The 17,506-nt window shown below is 36.0% G+C and overlaps 1 protein-coding gene across 1 annotated transcript in view; it reads right to left on the reverse strand.

Annotated features, from left to right (window-relative positions):
- DIAPH3 (diaphanous related formin 3) overlaps positions 1–17,506 on the reverse strand; it is a 470,879-nt gene that overhangs the window by 413,445 nt on the left and 39,928 nt on the right. The window contains exon 3 of the mRNA XM_074378260.1: positions 11,506–11,673. Coding sequence (XP_074234361.1) covers positions 11,506–11,673 — 168 coding nt within the window. The remainder of the gene's footprint in view (positions 1–11,505; positions 11,674–17,506) is intronic.

The raw sequence follows: 17,506 nt of genomic DNA on the forward strand, positions 1-17,506 counted from the left end.
CTCAGCTGAATACAAAAAAGAAAGGAATAAGGACAGGAAAAGAAACAAAAGTCAGCCACAGATAGTCTGATTATATACACAGAAAATTATAAGGTACTCCACAAATAATAAAAACTGAGATTTCAACAAGGTCACTAAATACAAATTAATAGTATTAGTAAAAACTTTAATTTTTTAAACATACCAGTTACATTTTAGAAATAAACTAAGGAATAAATCCTCATAAAAGATGTGTACGACCTCTAGAGAGAAAATCGTAAACTTTCCAGTTCAGGAACAGAGAAAATCTAAATAAATGAATAACTAGATATAATATATACAATGTTCACAGAAAAATTTAATATCACAAAGGTATCTATTTTGCCTAAATCAATAAATTTATTATAATTACAATCAAGATCTCAACAGGGTTTACAACGGAACTTAAACAAATGATTGTAAAATTAATGTAAAATTACAAAGGGGTCAAGCATAGTCAAGACAATTTTGCAGAGGAGAATTGGGTTCTAGATATCAAAGCTGTTTATACAGTTATAGTAATTAAGACTTCAGATATAAATGCAGAGCTAGACAGACAGACCACTGGACAAAATCAAACCTCAGAAACAAACTCGTGTAGGTACAGAAACTTAACATATAACAGTGGAGGTATTACCAATGATGGACAAGAATAGCTATTCAATCAACGCTGCTAGAAAAAACAGTTATCACACAAGAAAAATACTGGATCCATCTCTCATATCAGACGTAGAGATATAATTCTAACAATTCTAAAAAACAGATCTATGATGTTAGGATAGAGAATATATACTAATGACATATTCAAGACCGTTTAAAAATCAAAATGGAGTAACTATGGTTCAGGCATCCAAAATGGAGCCAGACCATTATTGATGTGGTTTCAGACACATTCCTCCATCACTGAGAATTTGAATTTTCCCTGAACAGTATCAAACTCAAGGACATGATTTGATTTCAAAACAATATCTGCTAGCAGCTGATGGCTCACCCTTGTAGTTTTGAAACAGAAAAAACAAACCTGACTCCATTGTGGACCTATTCCTTTAGCTCTAAACTTCTGTTTCCGGTGCTGAGTCATGCTGGCTCTGCACCTTTGTAAATGAATGTTGCCTACAGCCTGAAATACACACAATAGCCCCTTCTCAAGACTCTGCCTCCCAGGCTTCACCTTTAAAGGTGTAACAGTTTTCATTCATATAGCAATAAGATTTTGTAACAGAGAGTAACATATGTCTTGTGGAGGTTTACAAGAACATCATGACCAGACCTGTGTGGACAGCTGCAAGAACAAGGGATTCCTGTACCAAGAAGTTCACAACAACCAGCCACACCTCCTCCCCCTTCAGTATAAAAGAAGCCTGAATTCTAACTCAGGCAAGATGATTCTTTGGGACACTAGCCCACCAACATCACAGTCGGCCAGTTTTCTGAATAAAGTCACCATTCCTTGTCCCAATGCCTTGTCTCTCGATTTATTAGCCAGCCAGGCAGTGAGTGGTAAGAGCTTGGACTCAGTAACAATTTCAAAATCCACCTTCCTTCACAACTGTGTAAACATTTCAGATCCCAACCGATCTTTGCTTAAGAAGCACCCTTACTTCTTGCCAGTTCCACTCAAAATTCCTGACAAACAGCTTTAATGTAACCTTGCATTTTTTGTATTTATAAGCCTCCCCTATTTTGTAGTCCAGAGGAACACAATTCAAGTGCTTCTTGAATTCATATCTCCTAGCCTGCAGTCCTAACAAACCCCAAATTTCAATCAGATCTGTTTTTGAAATTTCAAGTAACAATACAAAAAACAGAAGCCATAAAAAGATTTATAAACCTCACCACGTTGATTTTTACATTTCTGTACTTTATTCCTTCGTCTCCCCCAGAAAGAAAGTAAAACAACAAGACTCATACTGGGACAAGATACTTACAACTCATATAAACTAACACAAGTATTATTCAGGATATATGATGAATTCTACAACTCAATACAAAAAAGACAAAAACCCCAATTTAAAAAAAAATAGGCAAGAGATATGAAGAAGAAATTTACAGAAGAGTAAACCAAAGGGCCAATTTGAAGAGATGTTCGGCCTCACTTATGATCAAGGAAAAAAAGAATTGTTGAAAGGATTAGGTAACCTTTTTACATCCAACTTGCAAAACTTAAAAAGTCTTATTATACTACCAATGCAAACTCAGGGACATTCTACAAATTAACCAGGTGGAATCTTCAAGTATCAAATTCATAAGACATAAAACTAAGGACCTCTTCTAGACTAAAGGAGGTTTTAAAACGTTAACTTTAAGTACAACACAGAATTCTGAACGGGAGTCTTTCCCTATAAAGAGCACTGTTGGTACAACTGGTAAAAATTAAACAGGGTGTGAAGATTAGTTGATAGAAATTGATCAGTGTTAACCTCCTGATATTGGTGGCTGTGTTGTGGTTATGCAGGCAGATGTCCTTATTTGTAGAGACTAATACTACAGTATTAGGTGATTACGAAGCATTTAGTCAGCAACTTACCATTAAATGATTCAAAAGAAAAGTTTTTCCTGTACATCTGTTATTATCACACAGAAGAAAAATTTTTTTAATATACAGGAATGAAACTATCAGATTCAGGGTATTGTTCACCTTCGGGAAGTAAGAAGATGGGACTGAAAGGAGTACACAAGATATTTCAATTAGTTATATGTATTCTATTATTTTCTGTATACCTAAAATACCCTATTTAAAAATACCACTGGCATGACTAGTACATTATGCTGTACACCAGAAATTGACACATTGTAATTGACTATACTTCAAAAAAAAAAAAAAAAGAAAGAAAAGAAGGAAAAGAAAAATAAATAAAATAAAAATAAAAAATAAAAACACCACTGAACAAAAATAGACTCAACTTTATAGTACATACTGAAAATGGTTTCAAAATTTAATTATGACTGCATTTAGTATTATCTATACTATATTTCCCCACACTAAAAGCCTACATATTAAATAGTAGGTCATCTAAGCTCTTAATGCCAAGAGACACTTCAAACACATGCTTAAGTGACAATGCTGATGAGAGACACTTCAAACACATGCTTAAGTGACAATGCTGATGGCATTTTATAAATGTGCCCTCTACTACATTACAATACAGCCTGATAAACACCTTCCCAAGAAAAGATTAGAGCATTACTATTCATACTTAAATACTTCATCCAGTTTTATTAGACTATTTCTCACATGCTTACAAGAGATGACAGGAAGTCCAGAATTTAAATAATTTTTGTCAGAGTAATTTTGTCATCATTGGCACTCGTTTAATGCCTGTTAGTGATCACATCCTGGTAGATGACCTTTCTTCCAGATTTCATTCTCTCGACAGATAGTGGAAGTGAAAAAACAAACAAAAAAAAGGTATAAATGCATGAAATCTCTCTTCCTATCAATTAATGTTTTCCTATTATTTGGCAAACTGACAATTAAAACTAATTTCCACTTATACAGAATTGAAGGTGAAAAAAATGTATTATCTTAGAAACCTTAAAAATTAGAAAGAAGCACTTAATTGAACAGGCAGTTATTTGGGGTGATAAACCAGTTAGATGATGCTGCATGAATTTAATCTAGTGGTGAGACAAATCAAAATAATAAATAAAGGATCAATTTCACAAGGGACTTACACACAAGCAGCTCTGAGACGTGAAATATCTATACAGTGAACAATGTAAGTCACTGATGAAAAAAATTGCAAGGGACACAAATAAATGGAACAATGTCCTGTATTCATGGGTTGGAGGAAGTAGTACTGTTAAAATGTCCATCCTACTCAAAGCCATCTATATATTTCATGCAACCCCTAACAAGATTCCAAAAGCATTTTTATAGAAATAGGAAAACAATCCTATAATTTGTACAGAACCAACAGAGACCATGAATAACCAAAGCAATCCTGAAAAGGAAGAACACAGCTGGAGGCATCACACTTGTTAATTTCAAACTCTATTACAAAGCTACAGTAATCAAAACAATATGGTACTGGCATAAAAACAAACATAGAACAATGGAATAGAATCAAAAGTCCAAAAATAAACCCATGCATATTTGGTCAACTAATATGTGAAATGGAAGCCAACAATACTCAAGATGAAAAGACAGTCTCCTCAATACACAGTGTTGAGAAAACTGGGTAAGCACATGCAAAACAAGCAAACATAAAACTGGACCCCTACCTTATACCACTCACAAAAATTAACTTAAAATGGATTAAAGACTTAAATATAAGACCTAAAACTCTAAAATTCCTAAAAGAAAACATAGAGGAAAAGCTCCTTCACATTGGTTTTGGCAATGATTTTTTTTAACATGACTCCAAAAGCACAAGCAAGAAAAGCAAAATTAAACATGAAGGATTTCATCAAATTAAACAGCTTCTGCACAGCAAAAGAAACCATCAACAAAATGAAAGGGCAACTTATGGAATGGAAGAAAATATCCTCAAACCACGTACATGATACGGGTTAATATCCAAAATATATAAGGAACTCCTACAACTCAAAATCAAAGAAACAAATTCTAATTAAAAATAGGAAGAGCTGAATAAACATTTTTCCAAAAAAGGTTAAACAAGCGGCCAATAGGTACATGAAAAGGACTCAACATCATTCATCATCAAGGAAATGAAACTCAAAACCACAATGATGTATCACCTCATATCAGTAAGAATGGCTGTTATCAAAGAGGTATCAAGTGGTAAGGAGGATGTTAAAAAAAAAAGAAGAAGAACCTTTGTGCACTGCTGGTGAAATGTAAATTGTTACAACCACTATGGAAAATAGTAAGGAGATTCCTCAAAAAATTAAAAATAGAACTCCCATATGATCCAGCAATTGTACTTTTAGGTATATATCAAAAGGAAATGAAAGTGGTATCTCAAAGAGGTATCTGCAGCCTGTTGTTCACTGCAGCATTATTTATAATAGCCAAGACATAGAAACAACCTAAGTGTCTTTTAAGAAATAAATGGGTAAAAAAAAAAAAAAAAAAAACTGTGGTGTATATATACACAGAATGGAATACTACTCAGCAACAGAAAAGGAAATCCCACCATTTGGGACAACATGGATGGACCGTGAAGTCATTGTGATAAGTGAAGTAAGTGGGGCAGAGAAGGACAAATGCTGCATGGTATCACTCACATGTATAATCTAAAAATACCAAACCCATAGAAACAGGGTAGATTGGTGGTGGCCAGGGACAGGGGGTGGGGAAAGTGCATGAAGGCAGTCAGCAGGTACAGATTTGCAGTTATAAGATGAATAAATTCTTGGGATGTAATGTATAGTATGATGACTCTGGTTAAATACTGTATTGTATACTTGAAAGCTGCAAAGAGAGTAAATCTTAAAGTTCTCACCGTGAGAACTCTTATATGAGGTGATAGATGTGTTAACTAACCTTATTGTGGCAATCATTTTTAAAATATCTGTCTATCAAATCACCACATCTTATAATTTACACAATGTTAAATATCAATTGTATCTCAATAAAACTGAGGGAAAAGAAGGAAATGAGTGCCGTTTCTGGTTTGTTGAGGTTTAGCATCTTTTAGAGAGCTCAAACGGTAGCTGCTCTGCAGAAGACACAGCAGGATGTCAGAATACACGGGATATTCTATTGTGAAATTGATCCTTTATTTATTATTTTGATTTGTCTCACCACTAGATTAAATCCATGCAGCCCATTCTATGAAAGGGCTCCAATCCCCAGGAGTGTGTAGATAAAGAAAAGACAAGAGAGACAGAGGCAACAATCAGAGGAAATAAGTCAAGAAAAAAGAGGAAACATGGAAAGTAAACTGGTAAGAACTGGCTAGAGAGGAGGAAAATCAGGGAAAGGAAAAAGTGTCATGGTACCCAAAGGAAAAAGAGAAATGCAGACAAGAGGGAATGGTCAGCTGTGTTCTGACCAGGATCTGATGACTGGAAAGCCACCTACAGTTAGCGGGGGAAATATCTAGAATAAAACAATGGCAAAAATGAAAAGCTATTGGTAGAAGGGGCTGGAGGAAACTATTCATTGTGGAAGACAGGCTCTGAATGGAGCAAGATAAAGGACAGGAGCCGGGGCAAAGGACACACCAGCTTCCCATGGACTCTACGTGAATCCCAGGGAAGAAGCAGGCCGGGTCCAAGAGGTGACCCCAAAGATGACCCCAGCCAAGGAATGGGTTCATGGAAGACTGGGGTAGGCGGCCAAAAGAGACATCACCAGTGACAAGGGAATTACAGGTGAGATTGGGAGAAGGGAGGCCTGGAAATATCACAAAAGCAAGGAATTGAAATTTGTCACCTCCTACACCTCTGGCAAGCAAAATGGTCCCCCAAAGATATCCATGCCCTAACCCCTTATCTCATAAATACATTATATAACATGGCAAATGGGACTACGCTGACGTAGTTAAGGTTACAAAATTTAAAACAGGGAAATTAGTTTGGATTTTCTAGGTGAGTCCAATACATGAGCCCTTAAAAACAAAGAAGTTCCAGAGAATAAAAAGAAATAAAAGGAATCCAAGTTGGAAAAGAAGTAAAACTGCCACTGATTGCAGATGACAGGGATACTATACACAGAAAATCCTAAAGATGTTACCAGAAAACCACTAGAGTTCATCAATGAATCTGGTTCAGAAGCAGGATACAAAATTAATATATAGAAATCTGTTGCATTTCTATACACTAACAACAAAATATCAGAAAGAGAAATTAAGGAAGCAATCCCATTTACCATCACATCAAAAAGAACAAAATACCTAGGAGTAAACCTACCTACAGAGACAAAAGACCTGTACTCTGAAAACTATAAGACAATGATGAAAGAAGTTGAAAAATAAACAGATGGAAAGATATACCATGTTCTTAGATTGGAAGAATCAATATTGTTAAAATGGCCATACTATACAAGGCATTATACAGATTCAATGTAACCTCTATCAAATTACCAATAGCATTTTTCACAGAACTTAAACAAAAAAAAACTTTAATTTGTTGGAAACACAAAAGACTCCGAATAGCCAAAACAATCTGGAAAAAGAAGAACAGAGCTTGAGGAATCATGCTCCTTGACTTCATACTATACTACAAAGCTACAGTTATCAAAATAGTATGGCACTGGCACAGAAACAGCTACATAGATCAATGGAATAGTATAGAAAGCCGAGAAATAAACCAATGCATTTATGGTCAATTAATCTATGACAGGGGGCAAGAATAGACAATGGAGAAAAAGTCTCTTCAATAAGTGATCCTGGGAACCCTGGACAGCTACATTTAAAAGAATGAAATTAGAATATTCTCTAACACCATATACAAAAATAAACTCAAGATAGATTAAGGACCTAAATGTAATACTGGATACTATAAAACTCTTAGAGGAAAAATATAGGCAGAACTCTCTTTGACATAAATTTCAGCAATATGTTTTTTGATTCATCTCCTAGAGTAATGGAAATAAAAGCAAAAATAAACAAATGGGACCTAATTAAACTAATTAGCTTTTGCACAGCAAAGGAAAAGATAAACAAAAAGACAACCTATGGACTGGGAGAAAATATTTACAGACTATGTGACAATAAGCATTAACTTCCAAAATATACAAATAGCTTGTACAATGTAATATCAAAAAAACAAGGAATTCAATCAAAAAAGAAGCAGAAGACCTAGACAGACATTTCTCCAAAGAAGACATATAGATGGCCAACAGGCACATGAAAAGATGCTCAATATCACTAATTATTAGAGAAATGCAAATCAAAACTACAATGAGGTACCACCTCACATCAGTCAGAATGGTCATCATTTAAGTCTACAAATAATAAATGCTGGAGAGGGTATGGAGAAAAAGGAACCCTCCTACACTATTGGTGGGAATGTAAATTGGTGTAGCCACTACAGAAAACAGTATTGAGGATCCTTATAAAACTAAAAATAGACTTACCGTATGATCCAGCAATCACACTCCTGGGCATATATCTGAAGAAAACAATAATTCAAAAAGATACATGCACTCCAATGTTCACAGCAGCACCGTTTACAAGAGCCAAGACATGGAAGCAGTATAAATGTCCATTGACTGATGAATGGATACAAAAAGTGGTATACATACACAATGGAATATTACTCAGCCATAAAAAAGAATGAAAGAATGCCATTTGCAGCAACATGGATGGACCCAGAGATTATCATACTAAGTGAAGTAAGTCAGACAGAGAAAGACAAATATCATGTGATACCACTTATATGTGGAATCTAAAAAGAAAGATTAAAAAAGAGTTTATTTACAAACTGGAAATAGACTCACTATCACAGAAAACAAACTATGGTTACCAAGGAGGAAAGGGTTGCAGAGAAGGGATAAATTAGGAGTTTGGGATTAACACATACACATTACTATATGTAAAATAGATAAACAACAAGGACCTACTATATAGCACAGGGAAATATATTCAGTATCTTGTAAAAACCTATAATGGAAAAGAATCAGAGAAAGAATATATGTGTGTGTGTGTGTGTGTGTGTGTGTGTAACTGAATCACTTTGCTGTACACTTAGTATACTAACACAACATTGTAAATCAATTATACTTCAATTGTTAAATTAAAAAAAATTAAAAAGAAATAAAAGCAGAGAACTTTCTTGAGATGGAGGCAAGAGATGCCACAGAAGGGGAATTCACAGAGACTGTAAGAGGGAGATGGATTTGCTAATCAGAGATGTAGGGGCCCCAGTGAAGGACATGGAAGAAGCCTCTCAAAGCTAAGGCAACCTCCAGATGACAGTCAGCAAGAAAACTGGGGCCTCAGTCCTAAAACAGCAGGCAACTGGATCCTGCCAACCATATGAACTCAGAAAAGGAGTTTTCCCAAAGCCTCTGCTAAGATCCCAGCCAGCTGACACTGATTTCTGCCACGTCATCCTAGAGAAACCAGCTTAGTCGTCCTGGACTTCAGCCTACAGAACTATGAGACAATACACTGGTGTGGTTTTAAGCCATCAAATCTGTATAATTTGTTACAGCAGCAATAAAAGACTAATACAACACCCCATGGCAAGAGTGCCAGATTTTAAATACCCTTGACCAGGAAAGTATTCCTGTTCCTCCTCCCCTCACCTCCAACCTCATCCTGGAGGAGACAGATTCAGTCTGGAGAGCAGGAAAGAAGAGAAACGCAGCATGGGGAGACCACTGCCCCAACCACAGCCCGCACTGGAGGCTCCAAGTGGAGCAACCTTGAATGGGGGAAAGGGAGAGGCTTTCTCTGGGTGAATGTTAACTTATTTAAATTACGAATCTCGTTATCTGAAAGCAAAAGGAAAACTCTGGGACCTGCACTGAATTTTATCCAGGGATAGGAAAAAATAAGGTGAAAGGGTTGGTTTAAATGGCTAGAAAAGACAAGTCAGTTTCAACCTGTGCCTACCACGTTGACCTCGGTCAAAAAACCAGCTCCATAGATCTACTGTGAGTTCAAGAGCAACCACTGAAATCTGAGACCCAGAAATCAGAGCTGTATATACAACGATGCTCAGACAACTCTTTCACATGTCTAAGATCCACAGAGAAACCAAGATGAGCTTTCAGGTAAAAATTCTGCTTTAACCAAAAGACAAACAGGGAAAAAAAGCCCCATAGAAGGAGCATAACTAAAAATTCATCATGACTTTAAACAAGGGCACTGAAACCATTACCCAGAGACCAACTAAATCAATTTCCTAAATAAAAGTGAAATGAGTAGAAATGCCAAAGGATTACACTGTACTTCGCACTCATTAAGTAATCAAGTCAGCACACTGTCTTTCAAAGGACCGTCTTGAGGAGGGAAAAGAGATGTTCTTCAAAACAAAGTTCTTACTTCATGTAAAAACAGTCTGAGTGCCTTTGAAAGTGTTAAATAAGATTTTTAAATTGTACCATGCCAAAACAAAAAATCTATACGCAACTTTTAAATAAAACCTCATTAAGGTAAATGCCAAAAGATGAAAATGGTAGATTATTCAATACTGCTTCCTCAAAAGAATCATTACTAAAAATAGTACAGAGAGGTGCCAAGCCAAAAATAAAACCTATCTAAACCTAGCATCCTCCCCAGACACAGAAACAGGTTTAAGTTTGTCAAAGATGTGGTACCCTGCCGGACAAGCCAAGAAATATCACTAGTCCACATTTAAAAAAGGAAAAAGGCCCTTCTCAGCTTCAGAACTTCCAGTGGGTTTTTCCTACAATGTATTGTGATATGGCCAAGGGATCAAGAGAGGAGGAAAAAAAGGAACCTATTCCTTATTTTTTAAAAGCACTTAGTTGTGAGAAACTCATTCATTAGCAAATTGGTCAGCCCTAAGAAAGCAACACTTCATTTTACTTCTGCTGAGTAAAGTGAGTTTGACTGCAAAGGATCTTCTGCCAACAGGGAGACCCGTTTAAGATTTAACAAGTGATGTCGCCCAGTTCTTAAATATGTATCCTGTAAACACTTAAAAAATGCCAATCTCCATCTGCCCTGTTCATACCATTAAAATCGATACTCTTAGCTTGGAGAAGGGTAAGACTGACAGAAAAGCATCTCTTAAGTAATCATGTGCAAAGCGGAATACCATCAACTATGTTCCGTACTGCCCAGGTACTTGTACTTCAACGGCTTGTGTGAAACCTCTGTAAACGTCTAACATCAGTGACCTGTTCGCTCTACTTACTCAGATGACCCCAGCAATTATGATCCAAAAGAACAAATTTTCTTAACAAGGTAGTGACAAGTGAACCAAAAAAGTACCGTTCCAGAATCTCGTAGATAATTTAGGTGAGTGGTTCCACATACGATGCATAGAATGGAGGGGGATAGGGCATTTATTATCTTGAGTCCTCAAAGGTAGTCTTGAAGAAATCTACCTTAGCTAACTAAGTCTCAGTAACAGATGCAAAGGCTAGCAGAAATGAAAGGTTGCATTCTCTTTCTTCTAGACTGACATTATAACTTGTAGTGATCAGAGTTAAAAAGGCACCCCAAAGTGAATGAGTTCAAATGCCTGCAGATTTAACTGTTGCAGGACTATGCGAACCTGGTTATCCTTAGAACTAAGAAAGGAATCGAACAAGGTCCAAAAATCAGCACACTTAACAATGCACACTAGGGCACTGTGACCATGATTCTAAAAATGAAACCAACATAGACCACTTAGATAATCCATTCGAGACAGAAATGCATCATTTGATACTTTAGAGAATTTATGTTTTTATTTATTTCTGTATCAAACAACTGGTGTGACACTTCTCTTCAGATTCTTATTTTTGTAACCCTAAAGCTCCCTATGCCTAAAGTACTATCTTAATGACACCAGAAATCACCCTATGGAATCTGAGTTCCAGATACGTTTAGTTCCATTAACATGAGCCAGAGTTAAGGCTTTTACATCAAATATTTTATAAGAAGTCAAAATTCTTACCATCATCTTTTCAAAAAGCTCTAAGAGTTCATTCTCTGATAGTGGCTTTGGAACGTTTTCACTCATTTCTGAAGAGCAATCATTGCTTGCAAATGCAGTCTTCAGGTGAGAAAGTGGAGGTCTTTCTTTCCTGCTCCCTGCAATTTTTATGCTGGCAAATTTGTCCAACTACAAAGAAAGACAAAATAGTGCTTATGTCAGTATTCCCTTCTTTAACATTTATCTAATTCCCAAAGTGAAAAAGTACAGTCAATCACATCATCACTGTGATATCATCAGGAAGCATTTAATTCAGCATTTAGTCTTTAAAATTAAAAGAAATAATAAATAGAAAAATAAGTGAGGAGTTTTCAGTAAACATCCAGTCTAAAAACAGAAGAGACAGACAACCTCAAAAGATTCCTTCTAATCTTAAGATTATTAGAATTAAGATTCTAATAATGAGTGACCTTTGCTTTACAGATTAGCAAATTAAGCAGTTTTACAAAGGTAACTTATCTAATTTAGTGACTGGCTATCAAACTGGTACTCAGTGTCCTGCTCCCCAGTCCTCTTGTCCAGTGTCCCTTTCATAGTACATACGAAGCTCAAGGAGGGCAGGGGGACACATCTGATTTAGGTATTTTAAGAATTGAATTTTACTTACATATTCACAGTTCGTTGGCCTGATAGACACCACAGACATTTCTTTACTTAGGCTGGTCTGTATTTGAACTTCATGAACAACTACAGAGGGGGCTAAAGCCTCAGGAAATAAAACTGGAGTTTTGTTGTAATGAGATTTCTTCTGTAACTATTATCATCAAAGAGTCCTCAGATACTTAAAAAATGTATAGGGATTAGTTTACAAAGCTAATTGTTCATTCATGGAAAATTGCTTGAATTTCTCAAGCTCTATTCCTCACAGAGAACCCAGACATATACAATGTTTCAAGTGGCAGCCAGCAAAAGGTGTTAAAGTGGGTGTCAAAAAGAGAAGTGTACTTTAGAAGCACAATAATTCTGTGAACAGTTCAGCATAACTGTGCACATTAAGCTGTGGTTTTCGCCAAACCTATATGTGGTGCAGAGACCTGTTACTACTCATTGTGCAGCCACGAGCTACGTGTGGTTATTTAAATGCAAATTAAATTTTAAAATTCAGTTCCTCAGTCGCCCTAGCCACATACCAGATGCTCAGGAGCCACCTGAGGCTGGTAGCTCCCATACTGACCAAAGCACATACAGAACTTTTCTATCACGACAGAAGTTTCTTTTGGACAGCGCAATTAGAGCCCATTCAAGAAATATGACACTTAAAATTCTCAATTTAAAAAGACAATTAAGTCACAGTATTGATTACTCACTTCACTAAAGAAATTGGAATTTCTTTTTTCAAATAGTGAGATGCAAAGATAATAATGCTTCTCCTTCAAAGTAGGTCTTTAAATTCACTATGAAGATAATCCCTAGGAAAAATACCATGTACTGTATTCACATATCATCCATCCAACATGAACTTAACATTAAAGTACTAAGAATAGGACAGCTTCAGGCAGGATTACATAGTAGTCGCAAAACACCACTGTTCTCCTAACAACCAGAAGCCAGATAACCTACAAAATTGTACTTGCTATCGTTCTTGACCCATTAGGAAGCTGAGGATACAATGAAACCTGTACGAACTAAATGCTGGGCAGTGATAGACTGTTCCTTCCCCCTGACAAACAGCTGGAGACAAAGAATTAAATCAAACAAAGATAAAGAAAAACCAGCCAAGTTTTTAAATGAACGACTGACAGCCGCATGGGGGCTGACATGAGAGGTTAGAAGTCCAAGGCCCTCAGCCCTGGAGCCCCAGCCATGGAGCAAGTCTGCACCCCTCTACCGGCTCTTTCCCTCCAGTCCTCACCAGCTGCATGGGGTAGGATGCCAACGGCTGGCGGCAGGGCAGGAAAGCTGAGCGAGATGCTCCCTGAGGCATGGGAGGTCTCTCCCCTTGCAAAACAACTGCCCTCTGAAGGCTCTGGACCAGACAGAGGAGACCTGGGAGAAATCCCAGAGATGCATTCCAGGCCTTCAGAGAGCACATGACATCTGCCAACTGAAGGCTTGGGGCAGGATACCAGGTCAGAGAGAGATTTCCTAAAGAAACAGAGAGCCAGCAGTGGAGCTGAAAACAAAAAGAGAATGCTACAGTAACTCTGAAAATGGGCATCCGGACTTTGAAGCAGGATGAGATATTCCATGGTTTTCAAAGCTAGAGTTCAGCTGTAATGTCAAAAAGCAGACTATCAGAATCTCATGAGCACTCAGATCCCAAGCCCTCCAAATACGTGAGGCCACAGACGAGCTGAACAAAACTAAACCAGCAGGAAGCCCAAATCCAGCTCGACCGGAGATCACATTGACTCAGCCCCCATTCCAGCACCCTGAGAGAAGAGCATGCCCTTTCTCAGAAGCAATTATATAATTTCTACTGTACTTAAATAAAATGTCCACCATACAGACGCCCAAAGGATCAAGAAATGTGACCCACAGTCAAAAGTGACCGAGAGATGGCCTAGATGGTGGAATTACTAGACAGACTATTTAAAATAAGATTTATAAAAATATGCTAAAAGATATAATGAAAAGAGTGGCCACCATGCATGAGAGATGGGGAATTTCAGCAGCAAATCATGGATACTATTTAAAAACAAATCTGTTAGAATGAAAAATGTGTCAAAAATGAAGAATTCATTAGATGGGCTTAACAGAATCTGGACAGTGCTGAGGAAAGAACTGGTGTACCTAAACACAGATCAATAGAAAGTATCCAAACTGAAGCAAAATTTTTAAAAATGGGAACAGGGAAAAAAAAAAAAAAAACAGAGCAACCAAGATCTATGAAACAATATGAAATGTTGTAACACAAGTATAATTGGGGCCCAGAAGCAGGAGAGAGAGAGTAGTACAAAAGACATTGGTCAGGAGATAATGACTGAGGTAACTGATTAAAAAAAAATACATCAATTCACAGATCCAAGAAGCTTAGCAAACTCCAGAAAGAATACAAAAAATAAAATAAAAACTCACACTTAGGAACCCCATAGTCAAACTGCTGAAAATTTAAAATAAAGGGCAAACCATAAAAGTACAGCCAGAGAAAAGAAGACATTATATACAGAACAAAAATGATACAAATGATGATTTCTCTTCAGAAACAATGGCAGTAAAAAACAACAGAATGGCATCTCTGAGGTACTGGAGGGGAAAAAGAAAAACATACTAGAATTCTATGTCCAGTGAAAATATTTTTCATAAATAGAAGCAAAATAAAGACATTTTCAGACAGGCAAAAGCTGAGAGAATGTCCCCAGCAGACCTGTATTACAAAAAGTGTCAAAAGAAGTTTTTCAGGCAGGAGAATTGATAGACATGGAATTCCAAATGTACAAAAAAAAAAAAAAAAAAAAGAGCAATGGAGAGGTTACTCTATCAGAAGCTGGATATACAAAGATATATGAGCTCTTTAGAAGGGAAACAACTTAAATAACTAACAAGTAAGTGGAGGGGGAAAAGGACGTAAACAAGTAATAATATAGCTATGTACAAAATGTTGCAAGAAGTATACAGTGTATCATAGCAGCAAAGAGGGATACCTAACCCACCAACATACACATTCCCAACTTTGAAATAACCCAGAAACATAAAATTATCTCATAAATATATTTCCAGAAGTTATGCACCTGTGTACATCAGTACTCCAATTCTTGATACTCATTTTTAAAAATTAGGAAACACTTAACAGTTATTTTAACAAGTGGGGCTGGTTCCTCTGTCTGTCTTCTTAATGGCTACTTCATTGCCATCACCTCTATACAGGTAATATCAATTCCTGAGTGTAGAAACTATGCTGACTCCTTTTCATTCACCACACACACACACACACAAAAAAAAAAAAAAAAAAAAAAAAAAAAAAAAAAAAAACCTAAATTAATATGCTAAACTTATAATGAAGTGAAATTAAGCAAAACATCATTAATGCAACATCAATATTACAAATGTAAACATGTCAATGAATGGCAAATAGTAAGCTTAAGCAATTCACAAGCTAATTTGGGAATATACAACCTCCATCAGTGGTAGAAGTTAAAATTTAAGTTTTCACCAAAACCCAAAACTTTTTTTTTAAATCTCTAAAATCTCTAAAAGTCATAAAAATAACTGACTAATATTTATTGAGCCCCTTCTATATCTACATACTGTGCTAAGAGCTTGAAATGAGGCATCAGGTTGAATGCATTTGTTTAATCCTGACTATGAAGAAATTACATGTTTAAATAACAAAGAACAAGCTCCCAAACACTTTTACACATAAAAGTGGTATAGTATATAGCCCAAAAATGGCATAAAGAAAAAAAAGCAACTCAACCCATTATGTCTTTAGACGTAGAACTGCATTTGTATCAATAAACAATACCAGAATTTATATAATAATAATACAAAATTAGCATGCTTCCCCCATATGCTTAGCGCCTAATCTCTGGGAGAGGGCTGGAATTTATCCAAGTGTTAAAACGAATGTGCACTGGACCTTTAGTCTAGCTAGCTAAAGGCAAGATAGGAAAAATCAGCACATCCCTCTTCTAACTTCTAAATCTACAAAGGTACAAATAGTAAAATGAGATGCAAAAGATCAGTGTTTTCATAATTTCTATACAATGCTTTTATTTACTTTCCCTGGTTAGAAAGGAATGAAAGACAATATAAGGAAGGAAACGTAACAGAAAAATAAATGCAATCCTTCTTCCTATACTAGAACATGAAACTGAGTTTGCTGAATACCTCAGGCTTAAAGTAAAAGCATTTCCAGGTATGTGATGCTCTATGGAGCACTACAAACAGATTCCAAATAATCTGGGCACTATTACAAAGCTAGGTAGAGACTGAACTGTACTATCAAATCAGTTTAAATGTTCTAAAGAAGCTTCTTTTTTTTTTTAAGGGATGATACTAAGACTCCGCTCATAAATGGAAAAAAAAAATCACACCTAATTTTTCTTTCATGGAATTACATATGCAATTTGCTTAACTTTAGCAAGGCACAAGAGAACATAAAAGCAAACTTTTAAAATACTATTGTACATAAAAACACAATGGAAGGCCCCATCATACTAACTGTAAGTTGACTGTTGTTTATATTTGGCAATTTGGCTGAGAGTATATATGTTTTACAATATGTGCACTTGCATGGCTACTCTTAATTTTACTTGAAATTCTCTTAAAGTTGAGTTAAAGACACAACCCAAGCAGATGAAGTACTCAATTTGCCTTTGTTGAAGAACTGGTTAAACACACAGAAGACGACGGAATTCTATTATAATGTTATTTGGAGGTGGTACACCACACTTAATTAATATGGCTTCAGCTGTGTCTGGAGTATACCGACCGTTATAAATTAATATCACTTATCTTCAAGGGAAGTTAAATGAGCACCCTACTGAGTATTATCTCACACTGATAATCAGTAATGACATATTTTTAAAAATTAATTAAACCAAAAACAAGCTCTAAAAAATTCTATCTGGATGTTTAGATATTATATAACACTGTAAGAGTGAAAACTCAGTTTTCACTGTTACAACATTTCAAATATTAACAAAGCAGTGATATTTTTTAATTCAAAATGAAAGGAAGATATATAATTATTAGTCATCTTAGAATTCGAACATTTGGAGAAACTATGTATGATCATAAGCACACTTCCTTAGAACCCAGAAGGAAGTAGATATTTTCACGCAATCCAGAATTATTAAGCAAATAGAAGTTCATTGTAATTACTGAATCATTTCTATTTGAATGCATATCTGAAATCCAGAAAAATGTATCACTTAAGTTTATCCATTTTCATGCTATCTTATATTTAAGAGGAGGAAAAAACCTAACAGCTAAAATAGCTTGGCCTCTTAATTTGTTTTATTACTAAACAAGCAATTTGCTGATTAAAAACATGGCTCCAGGGTCTGACTTCTGGTTC

This window comes from Camelus bactrianus, chromosome 14, assembly GCF_048773025.1.
Source record: "Camelus bactrianus isolate YW-2024 breed Bactrian camel chromosome 14, ASM4877302v1, whole genome shotgun sequence".
Lineage (NCBI taxonomy): Eukaryota > Metazoa > Chordata > Mammalia > Artiodactyla > Camelidae > Camelus > Camelus bactrianus.